The sequence below is a fragment of the Halichoeres trimaculatus genome, unplaced genomic scaffold (assembly GCF_033239565.1).
Source record: "Halichoeres trimaculatus isolate MK-OKI-2021-1 unplaced genomic scaffold, fHalTri1.1 fHalTri1_scaffold_16, whole genome shotgun sequence".
Classification (NCBI taxonomy): Eukaryota; Metazoa; Chordata; class Actinopteri; order Labriformes; family Labridae; genus Halichoeres; species Halichoeres trimaculatus.
The window spans coordinates 28,108,303-28,125,882 of record NW_027437194.1 but is presented as its reverse complement, the minus strand read 5'-3'; the positions used below and the strand labels follow the sequence as shown (position 1 = coordinate 28,125,882).

At 40.3% G+C, this 17,580-nt stretch overlaps 1 protein-coding gene across 5 annotated transcripts in view; it reads right to left on the bottom strand.

Moving 5' to 3' along the window:
* The window catches only part of palm2akap2 (PALM2 and AKAP2 fusion), a 96,240-nt gene that overhangs the window by 7,763 nt on the left and 70,897 nt on the right, over nt 1-17,580 (bottom strand). For all 5 annotated transcript variants that reach the window (XM_074689641.1, XM_074689639.1, XM_074689638.1 and 2 more), the window contains 6 exons: nt 5,537-5,758; nt 5,219-5,332; nt 4,976-5,143; nt 1,797-1,895; nt 1,597-1,692; nt 57-1,488 (listed from right to left, as the gene is read on the bottom strand). In XM_074689641.1, the coding sequence (XP_074545742.1) occupies nt 57-1,488; nt 1,597-1,692; nt 1,797-1,895; nt 4,976-5,143; nt 5,219-5,332; nt 5,537-5,758 (2,131 nt within the window). The remainder of the gene's footprint in view (nt 1-56; nt 1,489-1,596; nt 1,693-1,796; nt 1,896-4,975; nt 5,144-5,218; nt 5,333-5,536; nt 5,759-17,580) is intronic.

The window sequence follows — 17,580 nt, the reverse complement described above, 5'->3', positions numbered from 1 at the left end:
TGAGAACAGTGCTGGAAAATGTATCTATAAATGATCTTCTTCCAATTCCGACTAACCTGGTGCTGTCCTCGCTGTCAGTGTGAGTCTAGCAGGCAGGCTGTTGCTCTTCATCTTATCTACTGGGGATATAGTGGTCTGCCGCATCCCTGTTTTCACATTCCCATAACTGCTGCTGGAAATGCTGCTTGGACGGACAATAGGAACAGGCTGCGTCTCCCTTTGTTTCTTCAGCTCCTCCTCCCTCTGCTGGGCTGCTCGGATCTCCTCCTCAATCATGGATAAAGTCCTCTGCTTCTTGGAGCGCAGGCGGAACGGGCCACTAGCTTGATCACCCTCAGGGCCCCGTGCTGTTGCCGCTGTGCTGCGTAGCTCTGCTGCCTCTGAGTATTTACTGAAGTAGCTGAACTCGGGTTTTTCTGGGCTTGGAGGAGAAGGGGGACGGTAGACTGGTGTGGGTCTAGAAACTGGGGCTACTGTGGCAGGAGCTGGGGCTGGACTTGGGGCTGAGGAGGCAAGTGCCCTGGCATAGGAGGACTGGATTTTGATTCTGGGGCCTCCATCTTTGGATCTCTGTGGAGGAGAGGTGGGCTGATGAGGTGGTGCCTGGGGTTGTGGCTGCTTCTGGTCCGGGGCCTGTTGTGATTCTGAAGTTGCCTCTTCAAAGATGACTCTTACCCCTGGCTGTGTCTCAGGCTGTGTCTCAGGCTGTGTCTCAGGCTGCGTCTCTGGCTGTGGAGACTGGTTGGAAACTGGTGATTGGAGCCCTGGGGCTTCAGTGCGAGACACAGGGGAAGTAGAAACTGGTACTGGGCTAGAAGTCAAAGATGGAGACACAAGGGTGCTCACTTGGGAAGAATTCAAGTCAGATGGCCACTCCTCTCCATTTTGAGCTGCTAGGGCATGTTGGATGGCATTCTGCACTAGAACCCCAGCATGATACTCCAGCTCAGCATCTGCTGGGGTGCCACTGGTCCGTCCGTTGACAGGCGTTGTGGGCTGTGGGGTAGGCGGTGACACTGGGGTGAGTGGCAGAGGGGTAGGTGGTAGTGAAGCCCCACTGTCTGAAACATTATCCAGGCTAAACACAGTGGTGTCCTGAGAACGGACAGACAGCTCATCTAATCCTGAGTCAGACTCTTCAGGGTGAAAAGCCGGATGGAAATGACCCTTCCCTTCTTCATCCTCACGCAGGATTGTCATCACAGCTCGTGCACAGGTAAACTCCCCAGCCAGTCCTTCATTTGACCAGGTCATGTGACCCTCTCCTGTTACTGAAACAATGTCACTGCCTCCCAGGCTGCCCCTAGTTGTGGTTTTGGAAAAGGGTTTGGCAGAGTAGATATGAGGAGCTACATCCCTTTTGGTCCCATCCCCTGGCAGAAACTGTTTCCTAGCAGCCGAGAAATCAATCTGTTCTTCCACTATGTCCTCCTTCCTGTGTGGGTCTGGGTCAAAGTTCATCATTGTGGGAGGGCCTGTAAATTGGATCTACAAATAGAGATACAGCATAGCATATAGAATAAGTGACAACCACAGCAACCACTGAACATTGTCTTATACTGTGGATGATATTAAGTGTGTGTGTGTTGGGGGTACCTGTGCATGGGCAGGATTCTGTTTCTGCTGCTTCCTTTCCTGATACTTCTTGAGGGACTCAAGCTGATCTGCATCCAGCTGTTCCTCCAAAGGGATCTTGAATGAACCCAATAAATGAATGAATAAAAACACAGTGCAAACAGTTCATCAGACAGAAAGTCAAAGCAGTCTAAACAAATGAAGACTAAATGAGAAGCTACCTCCTGAGGAGGGTTCCACCAGCGCTCAGCGATCCCAGGGTTTTTCTTCACTGCTTGGTCTCTGATCAGTTCCTGACGCTCACGCTCCAGCTCTTCAACCTAGAAGGGAGAACAGGAGAAAAGAAAATTGAAAAATATCACAGACACTTTGCTACAAAGTTATATAAAAATTATGACTGTTTTTCTCACCATCACTGTGGACATTATAAAACACAGCCGACCTGCTGTGGCATCACGTCTTTCATTTACTCTGAACTAGCTGGGATGTTGTACTTATTCTATGTAGCACTTACATAAAAGCACAATGGTAAAAAGATCTGGGTCTACATCTTACAGCTGACCAGTAGGAAGCCATTTTGAGCTGCTCAAATTATCTGTCTAAATGTATAAGGTGTAAAATTATACAAATGAAGATTTTGAATAGATCCTACAAAATGGACTGTATGTTTCAGATAAGTGTTGGCATGTGTGTGGGTACTCCTGTGCATTTACTGTGGCACTGACCAGAGGCACAGGCATTTTGATCAAGTGTTAAAGATTTTCTGTGCATATTATTTAACATCAATCTCACACTTTGTCCAGCACTGGGTTGACTTGGAAAAATATAGAAGTCATTTTAAAGGAACTTCAACATTTGTTAGATTTAGCTTTTCTTTCAGTTAAATGAATCAATAATCATTAATCAGAAACAGACAGGTGGGGATACACTATGCTAGGTATTTGAAACAATAGACTGTTATGTCTAACTCAATGACTGTATAAAACATGGGCATGGTCTCCTCGACATCACCCGTCTGTAAGTGAAACGGAAAATGAAGCACATCAGCTATAGTGGCCATATTGGTAGTGGCAGGGGCTTTGCCTACAGCCACAGGGCGCCTGTCCATCACGTGACCCTGAGCTGTGCCTCTGATTGGGCAAGCTTGCGATCTTAATATCCTCCAAACAGCTGAGTTAAAAAAAATCACCCCCTGTACAGTGGGTGCCATTAATAAAATTAGGGACTCAAACAGGAGACCTTTTTTTTTTAACCAGGCTGTAAATAGATTAATTTCTGCTTTGAAACTGGCTTTTTTTGGCTTGGTGTGTATGTGACTTCCGGAGCCAGCCTCAAGCTGACACCCGAGAAACAGCAGATTTTAGCACTTCAGCATTGTCTCATATTCTCAGACCAGAGGTTGTCGCTTGGTCTAACTATTCTTCTGATATACACATGCTCATGCTGTCATAATCTCTCTTGGTTTCACTGTAAGTGTCTGAAGTTAGTCCTTGGGTCATAATGGCATATTTACATGAGGTTTATGCTGCTATTTGAATTGGTGTTCCCCTCTGTGCATGCGCAGTACTCTCTGGAGAGCTGACTCCTTTCTTTGAGGGGCAAACGTAAACAAAGTCTTTGTCAGTTCAGGGGTCAGTACAGCCACACAGCACTGTCTGGAGCAGGGTTCTCCAACTCCTACCCTGGAGGGCCGAGAGGCTGCAGGTTTTCGTTCCAACCGAAAACTTCCACCAGCTGATTTCACTGATTACCTCACCTTCAAGCAGAGAGCAGGGACTAATCAGTGAAATCAGCTGGTGGGGTTTTGGGTTGGAAAGAAAACCTGCAGCCTCTCGGCCCCTCCAGGGTAGGAGTTGGAGACCCCTGGTCTGGAGTGACACAGACTGCAGCAGAGGACTAACCCGGAGCGGACCATGATGGAATATTGGTGAAAAACATGAATTTTGGACAATTAATGCAGTTTTAGGAGTGGCGCTGTCTATACCCCGATGGATCCCATTATACAGACATCCGCTGCTCAATTTTGGATCTAAAAATATATATATATATATATATATATATATATATATATATATATATATATATATATATATATATATATATATATATATATATTTATATATATATACATATATATATATATATATATACATATATATATATATATATATATATATATATATATATATATAAATATATATATAAATATATATATATATATATATATATATATATATATATATATATATATATATATATATATATATATATATAAAAATATCTTCTGAAGCACTGCTTGGATCAGGAAAGCCTTTGTTCTACTTCATTCTATAAACAAAATAAAAGCTGTATTAACCGAACTTATCCTTTAACACCTATCTCACTGTCTGGCTGTCTCCCTTTGTGTAGTGTACTGTATTATGTGTGTGTGTCTGTGTGAGGTATGAGATATTTTTGATGTAGTGAACACCCCTTGTAGTGTACAAAAAATTTAAAATAAATGTATAAAAAAGAACTAGCTGGGAAAGATTCCATGTTTTGTTTTTTTTTGACTATTTAAACCTTATTTGAAGAGGTTCAGCTTTTTTAGACCTACGCAATAATGAGGAGTAATAGACCAGTCATTTTATAAGAGGAAGTAAAAAAGGCGTAACCGTAGGAACAGGGTGAACGGGGTAAGGATGCATGACAGCTGAGCCAGCAGAACTAACAGTGCTTGTGCATGTCCATGTCTGAGTGTGTGTGTATTTGTGATAATAATGCTGCTTGTTTTTCAGTAATGTCCTCCATGCTTCTGGGATATGATATGATATGATATGATATGATATGATATGATATGATATGATATGATATGATATGATATGATATGATATGATATGAAACGATATATGATAAAATATGATATGATATAATATGATATAATATATGACTTTACATGACATGATGTGACATGACACAATATGATATATGATATAATATGATATATGATATAATGTGATATGATATGATATGATATGATATGATATGATATGATATGATATGATATGATATGCTGCAAAAAATGTATTAGCACACAATTCTAACCCTGCTGTGGCGTTCGTTATAAGTACCAAGGTATAGTGCTGGCATGACTTTGTGCTGTTGTAGAATTGCAATGTGTAAGACAATTCCAAATAAAAACCGCTACTATAAAATTGATACAAAAAGGAGGACTTTTGGATAACACTAAGGACCATTATTGCACCCTTTGTAATCATAGTTGAAGTCATCTATAACCTAAAGCTTGAAATGTACGGTCACATTTTATTTACATTGATTTTTCTTAAGTTTTTGCCACGTCTAATGTCACAAAAGGAGAACTCCAGAATGACTAGAGTTCATTTTATATCCCAGCCTTTACCTCTTCTGAGGGTCGTCTCCTCGTCACCCTGACTTGCTGCTCCTCTCCAGGTGAGAAGAGTTTTGCTGGCCGTCTCTCCTCTTGAAATGCTCTCAGCTCAAACTTGGCCCTGTTGCTCCCAGACTCCTCTCCCTGCATGTGCCCATTGGCCCTTACAGCAGAGTCGACCTGTCGAAGGAAAGTGGTTTGTCTCTACCCTTCAACAGCAACATGGTGAACTGGAGAGGAAGCTGACACACTTACAGATGGAGAGTTTCCGTCAATGCTGATGGAGCTGGTGTTTTGCAAAGGAGAAGAGTTCCTGTTGTTGGGTGTGTCTGAGGCAGCATCTAAAACTTGATCCAGGTAACGGATCTCCTAGAGACATGACAGATCATCAAACTGACATCCTTCAAGTTGTTGTGTGAATAGTAAAAAGATAATAACCAGATAATGTGTTCAGCCTAGTAACATGTAAATGGAAGTAATAATTGCAGTCAAATGAAAGCAGCTGTTTCATTATAGCATAATGTAAACATAACATGATAGTAAGTTCATACTTGTCATTAAATAGCTGTTTACCTGCATAACCTCACAGTCAGAAGTCTCCACTGTAACTCCAATCGCATTATGGGCTCGATTAGTCGGACTCCTCAGGCAGCCATGTTGGATCTGCTGGCTCTCCACTTCCATGGTTGTGGGCCTGTCTGAGATAACACTGACCAACTCCTGAAAACTGACGCTCTTCAGGGTTCGCTCTCTTGGTATGGGACAACTGACATCCTCGGCTGCCTGCCACGATTTCTGTCAACAAACAAAGACACATTTTAGAGATGTGTACAGAAATGCTGTTCGCATTCAACAATGAAGAGGGACTTTACAGACAAGTGTTTTCCTGAAAATACTTCTCAAAGAGGCCACACTCTGACATTCCAGCACAAATACCTCATAGAAATCTGTCTGCATTGCAGTGGTACAACCTCTGCAGCAGAGTTTATTCTGGCTGCTTTCTACCACCGGGGGTCTCCATCTCCCATGTCAGACATGAAACTCAGCTGCCCGGGTTAGATTGCACAGTTTATATTGGACTCAGTTAGCTATCCGCAAAACTGGCAGATTGTCCTTTAATTTAACAGTAAGAAAAAGTTTGAAAAGAAAATAAGAAGGGTGACATCTTTGCCAATACCAGTAGGGGGCTTTGCATCTCTTTCTATCTGTCATCACAGAGTGTGGCCTTGTAAAATACTTTTTCCCTTCATTAAAGACATGTTTCCCCTCACTAGGTCCAAGGTTATATATATATTTATATATATATATGTATATGCATTTTTTTTCCTCTATGCTACACATTTCCACTGACAGGATCTTCCCAACCCCAACTCTTCAAAGAGCAGTTTTGCTGATTTTGTATACGGCTTAGAGCCACGTCTTCAGTTGCTTTTAAGGGATAAAAATAGATACCAAAAACTTAATGTCCTTAAATTAAAGTAAATTAAATTATGCTGAATTAGCCACATTTCAAATGAACAAATGAGCATGAACAAAATAAATAAACACATCCACATATGCATTCTTTATCAATGGAGGACATTCATCACGATACTTTAACCAGTGATAAAATATCCATATTTCAACTCTTAATCAAATCTCATCAATATTTTTCTTAAAATAATACTTTCTTCTGTTTCCTTTTCCTCCTACAGTTCTGTTTACTCTGTAGCCCTTTCTTCACTTTTACTACTTTTTTAAAACCTTCAACCTACTATCTCTCCCTCTATGTTTCTTTGTGTGGTTAATGATATAATGATAAAGTCACAGCAAATTAAACCCTGTCTCTTCTTAGAAAACCTTTTTTACAAACTCTTTTTTCCCTTTGATCCACCCTCGCTTCAGTCTCTGTATTCATTTGCTCTTGATTCTATTAAGAGAAAAAAAACATCCTCTGAGGGTATTTTGCTTGCCCATCCACATCCAACTCAGTCATGTTTCTGTCTCAATTCTTGCTGTCTGAAACTCAATTTGTACCATCATTTGGTGTACCAAGATATCTGTTAAGTGTTCTACACTGCCCGGTGCTCTGAGACATGTCTGTAACGTGTAACATCAGTGAATCCTGGTTATGTCCTACCAGTCATCTACCAAGCAGAGCTAATGTAACCTCACTCTTCATTTTATTGATAGACTCTCAAGTTTGAACAGACCACTGCAGAGTAACTGCTGACTGTGGGTTGGAGTCAACATTAGCACAAACAAATTAACCTTTGTATTAGCCTTTAGCTTGTGTTTGAGCCTTTAGCTCATGATCTATCACTCAAACAGATTAACCTGTGTTTTAGCACGTCAGATCTTGCCTCTCACTGCATGACTTCATAAGCCAGAATGGTGTTGTCATATAGACTTTCGGTACATGTGCTGAGAACAGATTTTATTATTCAGGTTGAACACAGGTTTTAAATTGTGGATTGTAAACTGTCAAATACAAAAAAGTAAGACTGTTTTAAGATCCAATGTAAAATTCTCAAAGGGCCTTAAACCTATGTTAAAGCCTGTGTCATAAAAATCCCATTAAGATTTCTCTTTCCTTGTTTTGCAAGCCCAGCTCCATTGTCCATCATTACTACAAAATAAATTCAACATTTTTTTTTTTAAGAAAATAGACAACTCTTGCTTCTCAGTCACTCAATTAACTCATCAAAGGGACCTGTGGTCTCCATGCCATAAATAGATCAGTGATCTCCTAGGAAAGTCAAACACAACCATTGACACTGAGGCAGAGTCCTGCATGGGTCCAATTTTCAAGATCTGCCCCGCCCCAACCCGGGGACGCACAAACCTAAACCGCAAACCCGCGCATCAGCCCGATTAGTACCGCAACCCGATCCGACCTTTTGAAACACAACCTGCAGCCCGACCCGCAGCCCGACCCTTAACCTTATTCAAAGTGATCATTTTGGGTCATATTGTCTGAAAATTGAACGGTATATCGCCATACTTCAGATGCCAGTGAGTAAACAACGCACCTGAATGAAGCAACTCTTCCAATAAAAGCCTGACTTCAGCTCTATCATCAACCCTCTGTGATCTTCTCACATACAACTGTAAAATCACTGGGTTTTTTTTTTACGTTTAATGCTTTTTAACTTTTAATCTCTTAAAAGGACTTCTACATGTGTAATAGTAGACTTACTTTCTGTCCAGACTTAAGCGACGCTCAGCAGGTACGAGCCGTGATCATGTCACAACCATGGATGTATTATAAGAACTGGATAGTGTGGCTATATGGTCACAGCCTTACAACCAGCTTACAACTTAAGTTTTTATTTTATTGCATTTGTTATTATTTTATGTTAATTTTGATGTGTCAAACTAAAACCCGCGACTTGACCCGCATGTTATTTTTTCCACCCAGATCCGAACCCGGGAAAAAAAAAGTTTTTAAAAACCACCTGCAAATCAGCTGTGTTTGCAGGTACCCGCGGGTACCCGACCCAGTGCAGGACTCTGCACTGAGGATAGCACTGAAAATCAATTTTGTGTTGATGATGTCATTTTAGATCATAGATAATAAAGAGGCATGAAAGTAAGACTTTTTCAAGATCATTTCTAAAGTCATCACGGGGCTTCTTAGCAACATACTAACATCAGCATGTCATTATAACACAATGATAATGCTTTAATATAGGTATATTATCAGCTATAAAGTTAAACCTAGTTAAATTCTAGCACTTACTAAGTAGAACAGAACAGCTTAAGATGATGAAAATGTCATCAGCTTTGCAGCTATTTACACTCAAGATTCAAAATGATGCCCATTGTTTTATCAGTTGGTTAGTGCACCAACACCACAGCAGGGATTAACAAAAAGCTTATAACCACGTTTTGCAATTTCTTACTCAGACAGACAACAAGACTTTAGACGCAGGCTAGTTTGTCAAGTTTCAGCTGGGACGGGGATTCTTTGATTCATTAAACTCAGAGTGTGCACCAAACAGTGCAGAGAGGGAGGATATCCTGTTACCGCCTAAAGGAAAACGCTACTAAGAATGTCTCAATGCTATTCTTCTGCCACACACACATAGATTCACACACACAAAAGGTGTGTGTTTGTGACTTTGCAGCTGTGCATGCTAGAGTTAATGTGTTTTTTTAAGTGTGTATTTTGTTTTGGATGTGTGTGTGTGTGGGTGTGTATGTGTGTGACTCCTGTGAGGTGAGCTGACATTCCAGGCATAGCTGTCCTCAAGGCTTGGACTTTAATACTTGTGATGAAGGACATTGTTCGCCCTGCCAGGCCAAGTCAATGTGTGCCTGTGTGTGAGGCAGGGAGAAAAAAGAGGGAGCAAGTGTGTGTGAAACAAGAACCTTTCTGATTTAGCTTAACATCTAAAAGAGTTTAAATGTCTTCTGTTAGGCCTGGGACAATAGTCAAAAAATATATTAATCGTACAATAAATGAAATGAAGTCAATAATTTTGCCGGCCTCAATATTTTGCCATGTGCATGCGTGTTTGTTTTTCCTTGCCTCTCGCCTCCAAACAGGCTGGATGTCAGAGGCTTCACTCTGCATCACTCTCAACACCTAATGAACAGTGAACCCTTTTGTCAGTCATCCAAAATCTTTGTCTCTGGGGGGAGGTGGGGCTGCTAACATCAGGCTAGCAGCAAGTGAGCCTTGTGAGCCTGTGCAGAGCAATGCAGGTTAAGGTAGTAGAAATAAGGAGGAAAACAGACTACTGTAAAGCCAAACCCCACAGCCCTAGTAAATAAATATTTCAACTTCAAACCCAATGGGCGAGGTGAGCCAATCAACACGGATGAGCCAGTGTGCAGCAACAAAAAAATGCAACACAACAAACTAGCATGTCTACCTAAAACACAACCACCCAACCCAGTTTTCCCAGCTGAGGAAGAATCTGCTCCTGCAGATGTAGAGCCTTCATCCTGACAGTCAACACTCACTGAGGCGTTAGAAAGTGTATTTTGCACACTTCAAGCTGAGACAGCTGGACTGTCAGTTTGGGATGAAGCTGATGAGGATGATGAAGCCTCATGGACCAGAGGAGAAGCGTCTTCACAAACTCTGAACAATGGTTTGGAGCTTCAGAATAACTCTGACCTGACCTACATCACAGAAGAAATGCTGCTCTTTAATGCAGTTTTTTGACTGGGAGCCTACTTTATTTAGGATATTTGAAAGTTATTAATATTCCAATTACTATAGTAAAAAATACCCACGAGAAATGAAAGTTTGTTACATTTGAAAGGGTGTATTGCATTATTATGACTATGATGACATTATCATGATATATTCTTTTATATATTCAGTAGTGCTGTCAGGCGATTAAAAAAATTAATCTAATTAATTACAGGATTTGTGATTAATTAATCTAATTAATCACATTTTGATCTCATATCTGCTTAAGGTCCCAAAATAAAGATTTTTGATTCTAGGGCATAAAAATTACATTAAAAGACATTAAAAAAGTTTTTTTTTAAATAAGGTGGGAATATATATACAACACATTTTAGGTACCCTGATGCATAAGGAACACATGAAAAAAGTGGTGGTTCTATCTTTACAAAATCTACGCATTACTGCACCTAAGGTAAGCTGATTTGATTTTTAGAACGGTTTTCGCTTCTGTCACATTTTTACTCACTGTCGACTCATTTTTCACTGCAATATGAACTTCTATACTTCTATGAGGTCAGGAGAACCAGGGCTAAAGGCTAAAAACTGTGAGGAACACTTTATTCAAGTCTTGGATCAAAGAAGGGTGAAGTATTTTCAGTTTAACATGCTCTAAACACACAAACTGTTGCTGATTGGTGCAGAGCAGCCCCAAGCTGAAACATAACACCAGGAAGATGGAAGGAAATTTTCAAAGAATTCTTTAGATTTAAATACAGGACATACATTGATTATTCAGGGCTTGTATAAAGCAGTAAAGAGTTTAAAATTATCTGTTTTTTACAGAATTGAGCTAGAGCAAACGGTTGATTTTCTGCAGAATTTGAAAAAAGACGTGTGAATTAACGGGATGTGGACGGCAGTCTCACAAAAATCACTCTCTTCACCCAGTTTAAAGCATGTTGCTGTCGTCACGTGTGATACATTCTGGGACCGTTGGAAATTTAAGAATCTGGCGAGAACATCACTTTTTAAAAGCTTTTGAATAGGACAAACAGTTTGTAAATGCCAGGCATCTAAAAGTAGGTGCGTTTTTGAACGCCCCGCGGGTTTGGGATCCAGATTAGTCTGCGTTAATTTTAATAACGCGTTAATTTGTGGTGTAATTAATTAATCTAATCAACGCGTTAAAATGACAGCCCTAAGATTCAGGCCTACTTACTGTGTGCTTCTAGGTTATAGATATGTTCATGTAATAGTAACACAGCTGTGTTCACGTGGTGTGAATTGTCTCACATTCTCATCACCATGAGGTATAAACTGTAGAACACATTTTTAAAACATTGTCCTTGTTCAAAGATCTACTTCAGGCTTTGTGTGACGCTCCAGGATTTTGAGGACAGTTGATGTATATTTAAACTGGCTTTATTTTCTGTTCTCTTTCTCTTAAAGACTTCAAAAATAAAGTTTATACAAACTGACTAACTTAGGAGTACAGGTTCAAGTAGGGCCGATTACAGAGCTTGTGTATTCTATCGAATGGAAAACGGGAACAGCCACAAGCACCACACAGCTTCAACTATGAGTCAGCTGAGCATGTCTGTCTCTTCTGTCTAAATGCTGTCTCTTTCTCTGCCTGCCGCCATTCCCTTCACATCTGGAAAAGATTACTCCCTGACTGTGATACATAAATGTCACATACACACACATACACACAAACATATGTACTTGCATGCCTGAGACACTGGGGGGTACTTTGTGTATTTGAAAGCATTCAACAGGATATGACACACTACTGCACTCTTTTTCAGAAAATAAACTCACAACCTTGACTGTCTTGTGCTTTCTTTTACTTTACCTTCGTTTCAAAAACAAAAACCCTTCCCATGCCTTAGATATCACATCACAGGCTTGTCTTAGCTCACACTGTAGCCACAGCACATGGTGAAAGTAGAAATAAAAGCTTGTGAAGTACACACAAACTGAGTTCCTGTGTAACCCAGAGCAGTCAGTGTTCAGGCTCCATTTCCTGGCTCAATATGATCCTGCGTAGTAACTGGATCATGCTGCTGGATTAGCTTGGTGTTCTCATGTCTGAACTACGCAGACTAATCAAGGCAAAACTGTGTCATCCAGCAGTGCCTATCATGCTTCTCATGACTCAGCTTCTGCTTGTGCAGCTTGAAGATATTAAATAAGAAAATGAGTACATGACATGCTTAACGGTCAAATCGACCCAGTGGATGATGGTTGGCAGTGTTAGAAGTTGGACAGTCAGGCTGCGTGAGGAAGCTAACAGCTGGCAGAAACATCAGGACTCAGTGGGGTGTTCAGTGTCCAAAGAGCTCACTTAAGATCTCAAAAATAAGCTTCATGATCAATTCAACAGAACCTTATTCTGAAATTGATATGTGATTATATACATTAAAATGATTGTTTACATTAACATGAACTGGGCAACAAAGGCACTGTGTGGGTGTTGTGTTAGGAAGTGGGTTCTTGCACACTCTGACACTTCTTCCTCTACATTCCAGACCTCTTAATTTAATCATGTAACTTAAAAAAGATAACAGGACAAGTAAGTTTGGTACTCACCTGCTGCTCAGACAGATCCTTGTCTCTCAATGATAAATCAGTCTATTTCAGTGAAATAAGTTAATCCATGATGTATGAGAAAGAAAACATATGTTTTAACAAAGAGCACTATTATCCATGTATGTTCTGTCTTATCTGTGTGAACTCTGTTCACCTAACTCCAGCCTCAGTCCGTCCTGTTCCAAAAAGTAGGAGTGCCGGACTTTTCCCTGGCCAAGCCTTTTCCTTCTCTCCTTCTCCTCCTTTTCCTCCCCTCCCAGCCTTTTCCTCCCCTCCACAAAGCCTCTCCTTTCTCAGTAACATTCCTGCCGGCTGTTCGGTAAGCTGTGATGTCATGGCATAACTGTGTGCATGTGTGTGTGTGTGAGTGTTAAGTATGTGTGTGTTTCTGCAGATGCCCTCCTGCACAAAGACCCCATCTGTGTAGGTCCTTATACTAACACACAGCAAAAACATTCACTCTCTCCACTCCTCCCTTCCTATTGGACCATGCCTTCTTTTTCTCCACTCTACATGCACACTCATCCAACACTTTATTAGGATCAGCTCTTTGTTGAGACTGGTATGTCATACAGCTAAATAACTACAACTACAGTAATATCACCATATGGTAAAACAAGGTGTTCTAAATGCAAAGGCAGTGGTGCGGTCACTCACATGATCTGATCGCAAGACTTGCCATCAAGCATGTGGAGCCTGCAGGGTTAAAAGTCAATGTGCTGCTTGACATGTTGTACAATTAGGGATGGGCATGGATAAATGGTTCCTGTTAAGAATAGAAATGGTTCATTCTATTGCCATCTTTAGCCTTTGCGCTGAACCAATCTTTTGTCAATTCTTTATATTATACCAGACCTATTTGTAGGGATGGGTACCGAATTAGGAACTTTTATAGGTACCAACCAAATTCAGTCAAAAGTACTGGGTACCGATTCACGTAAAACCAAAAGGTACCATGTTTAGGTACCTAAATGTGTCCTTGTGACTGGGAGAGAGTGGAAGGGTAGGTGATTTTTCATGCTGGACATGAACACAGCATTGTAAGGTTATATATTGAAGAATAAATATGCTAAGTTAAACATTTTTTATGTTTTATTATTAAACATATTGATATTTTTCACCATATAAACACAAAAAATACTGAAAATTGGTACTGTTGAGTACCAGTATAGATTGCCAGGTACCGGGCATCTGTACCGTATCGTTTCAAATGTGAAAGGTATCCCTACCTATTTGCTCCAGCTATCTAAGCTTAGCAAACAGAGAACAGTTTCCTAAGACCTTTCTGATTCAGAATTTTCTTTTTGAAGTTGTACCAAGCACAAAGAAGTGTACATAACTCTCTCACAAGAGATTCCTGTTCAATACATTCAACATGTTGTACATCTCCTAATGTTCCAAAAACAATGTAGAGAAAACATTGCTAACTTGAAGTGTATAGGAATTTACACTGATATGCTAATGGTTAGCTTTCATTGAAATAGCTATATCAGAATTACTCTCTGTAAGCAATATTGAAAACTTTGAATGTCATAACACTTGCAGTAAATGTTTTCCAACAGAAAGATTAGAGAAAAGCTACATGCAGGCTCATGGCTGACTTCAAAACTATGGCAAGAGTTCAAACACCTTAAAGCAATGCTATGACCACTTCCTGACACTGGGTGATCTACTTCAGTCAATAACATAGAAAAAAAACAATACTACTTGTTTTTATTTATTTACGTCCAGAGATATCACAGTCAATCAACCATTTTCATATTTATTTACTTATAAACTGAATAATATGTTGTTGACATATAGAAGCAGTAAAGCTAACTTTCACTGAAAATTCACTGAAGTCATTTTTAAAAGTAGCTATCATCAATAGAGAAAGATATGACGTAGGGCTGCAGCTACCAAATATTTTAGTATACAAGTATTTTACTGAAAATTTCATCCATTAAACGAGTAATCGGATAAAACAAATTTTGTTTAGTTTGTTTAGCGCTTATTTTCCAAGTGAAAATTTGTTTCGAACAAGTAGAAAAATCAGTGACTTTAGGTGACACATTTTTAGTCCAATAACATCTGAAAAGAGATAAAACATGTTAACTATAAGAATAAGACATTCTTAGCAAGGTTTTGAGTCTTTGGTCGTCCAAATTCAAATGATGATCCCTGCAGTACTGGAGCATATCAGGCTCCAGTGCTAGGTGATATTAATCCATCAGTGGACCATCAATCCACCAATGGCCTGTTAGCTAAATTTGACAACTGCCCAGTTAGCTCTATGATGATTTGTATATTTCAACTCCTTCACTCTATGGCGCTGTGTTTCATTGATTAAATAAGTCGCTAAATGACGTAATCACCTAATTTGCATAAGAAGTCATTTACACATTACTGTCATGGATGCTGAAGGAGAGAGGAATAACATTGTAGGAGAGACAAAAAGGGTGAAAATGTATTTACAGCTACAAATGAACTTTGGTCGACTTTTTATGTTAAAATATCAATCCTCCTCCACTTTTCATTTATACGCAGTCTCCTGCGCGGTCACAATGGCCAGCCAAACCATACTGTAGCACAATTGCCTACACAACTGCCTGGATTATTACTTTGTATGGCTCATTTGTTGGTCATGGACACCAAACTTTTTGTGGCTTCAGTGATATTTTTACTACTTTTCTCCTGTGTTTGCCTGGAGATCCTACAAGTAACCATGGCTGCATTGTTTACATGTTAACTCAGCTGTCGATGCTAACTGGTGTTAGGTCTGATGTCTCCCCACATGGTGAGGAGAAGGAGGTGAGGACGACGTGCTGGTTCTCAGGTGTGAGCTAAGAAGTGACGACATGGACCTGTCCTTCCATCCATCGTTATTGGGGAACATCAGATCTATCTCCAATAAGATGGACGAGCTAGCAACAGAGGGAATACCAGAAGGCAGAGTAGCATCATGCTATTCACAGACATGGCTAATGGAGCTAACATAAGACACCAACACCACATTGGAGGAGCTTCACCTGCTGTGAGCAGACAGGATCCAGGAGACAGAGACTGAACAGACTGCTGAAGAAGCTCAGTCCTGGACCCTGTGGAGGTGGAGACTGGCTGGGCTGGACAATGATGGACAAGCTGTCAGCATCTATTTTCTATTGGACTTTTTTGTACTTTCTATAGACTTTCTTACTTTTGTTTTCTTGATTTCTGCTCTGACTTCAATTTTGTCGTACTTGTTACATGATAATAAAGTTCTATTCTATTCTATTTTATTCTATTCTACAATGCGATGCAGAGAGCACTGCCACAACTTCAGTAGCTTTTGTTAAGTCATTATTGTACAATGAATTTGACTTCATTGTAATAGAGAAGAATTTATTGCCTGTATTTGTTTAAAAATACATGAGAAGAATACCTTGAAAAAAACAGTCATCTTAAATAGCAATATTGCAATTAGAATCAGCCCTAATTCAATGCATTTAGGCAAGTAGGCATGGTTGTGATGACCAGCAGAAGTCCAAAGTGAGTATCAGAATGAGGAAGAATGGTGTAAAAAGTTGCTTTGAGCATGGCAACACAGGCAGATCTGAGGCAGATCTATTAAGACTTTCACTCTCTCTTGGTTGGACCCAAAAAGATGAAAAATCCAGCGAGCAGCAGTTCTCTAAGCCAAAATGTCTTGTTGATTTCAGAGGTCAGAGGGCATTAGACAGACTAGTTTAAGATGATAGAAAGGAAACAGTAACTCAAATAACCACTGGTTACAACCAAGGTCTGCAGAAGAGCATCTCTGAACACACAACGCGTCCAACCTTGAGGCAGATGGGCTACAGCAGAAGAAGACCACACCGGGTGACCCTCCTGTCAGCTAAGAACAGGAAACTGAGGCTACAATTCACACAGCAACACCAAAACTGGACAATAGAAGGTTGGAAAAACTAACCTTGTCTGTTGTTGAGTCTGGATTTGCGACAGTAAGCCCAGATTTTGGTGAAAACAACATAGAGACATGGATCTTCCCTGCCTTGTATCAACTGTTCAGGCTGGTGGTGTAACCAGACCCACCTCTGTTGCTGGCTTTGTCCACTCCTTAAAGACCACAGTTTACCCATCCCCCGATGCTTACTTCCAGCAGGGAAACGTGTCATTTCACAAAAGGCAAATCAACTTTAACTGGTGAATTTAATGAAATTTAATTCCGTATTAAGTACACCAATGTGAGTTTCTAGTAAGGCTAACTTTCTGTATTGGTTTGTGTGTGTGTGTGTGTGTGTGTGTGTGTGTGTGTGTGTGTGTGTGTGTGTGTGTGTGTGTGTGTGTGTGTGTGTGTGTGTGTGTGTGTGTGTGTGTGTGTGTGTTTCTGCTTTGGGTTATAGGATCAGGCCTGTGGAAACAGGAGCTGACCTGAGTCACGGCTCACTTTCTCTGCTCACAAACTGCAGGGGGGTGCCAAAGTGGTTGAAATGTGATGGTTGAAATGACAAATCACAAGTTCCGGTTGGGCTTCCCAGACTACAAATCACACATGACACAGAGAAGTCAGACAGTAACCCTACACATGCAATGGTTCAATCATGTGGTGATGTATGTGCTAGCATGTATGTGGGTCAACACTATCCTGTCGATAAGCGCCCAAAGCAGTCGGTCATAATGAAAGCTGATCATGATTGATTAGTCACAAAGCAAAGAGACACACAGCATGCAGTCTCTTTACAGAAAAATGCTCTCAGACAAGCCATGGAGGCTACACATCACATGGGTGTTAGAAAGTAAGAGAAGTAACCAGGGTGTTGGCGTTTGATGGTTCTCTTAAACCCTCTTATGTGAACATTGGCTTTGGCAACATGTTTTTTTCAATACATGTCAATAAAGCTTACTTTGAATTTGAAGTAACCAGAGTATTATAAAAAAAACA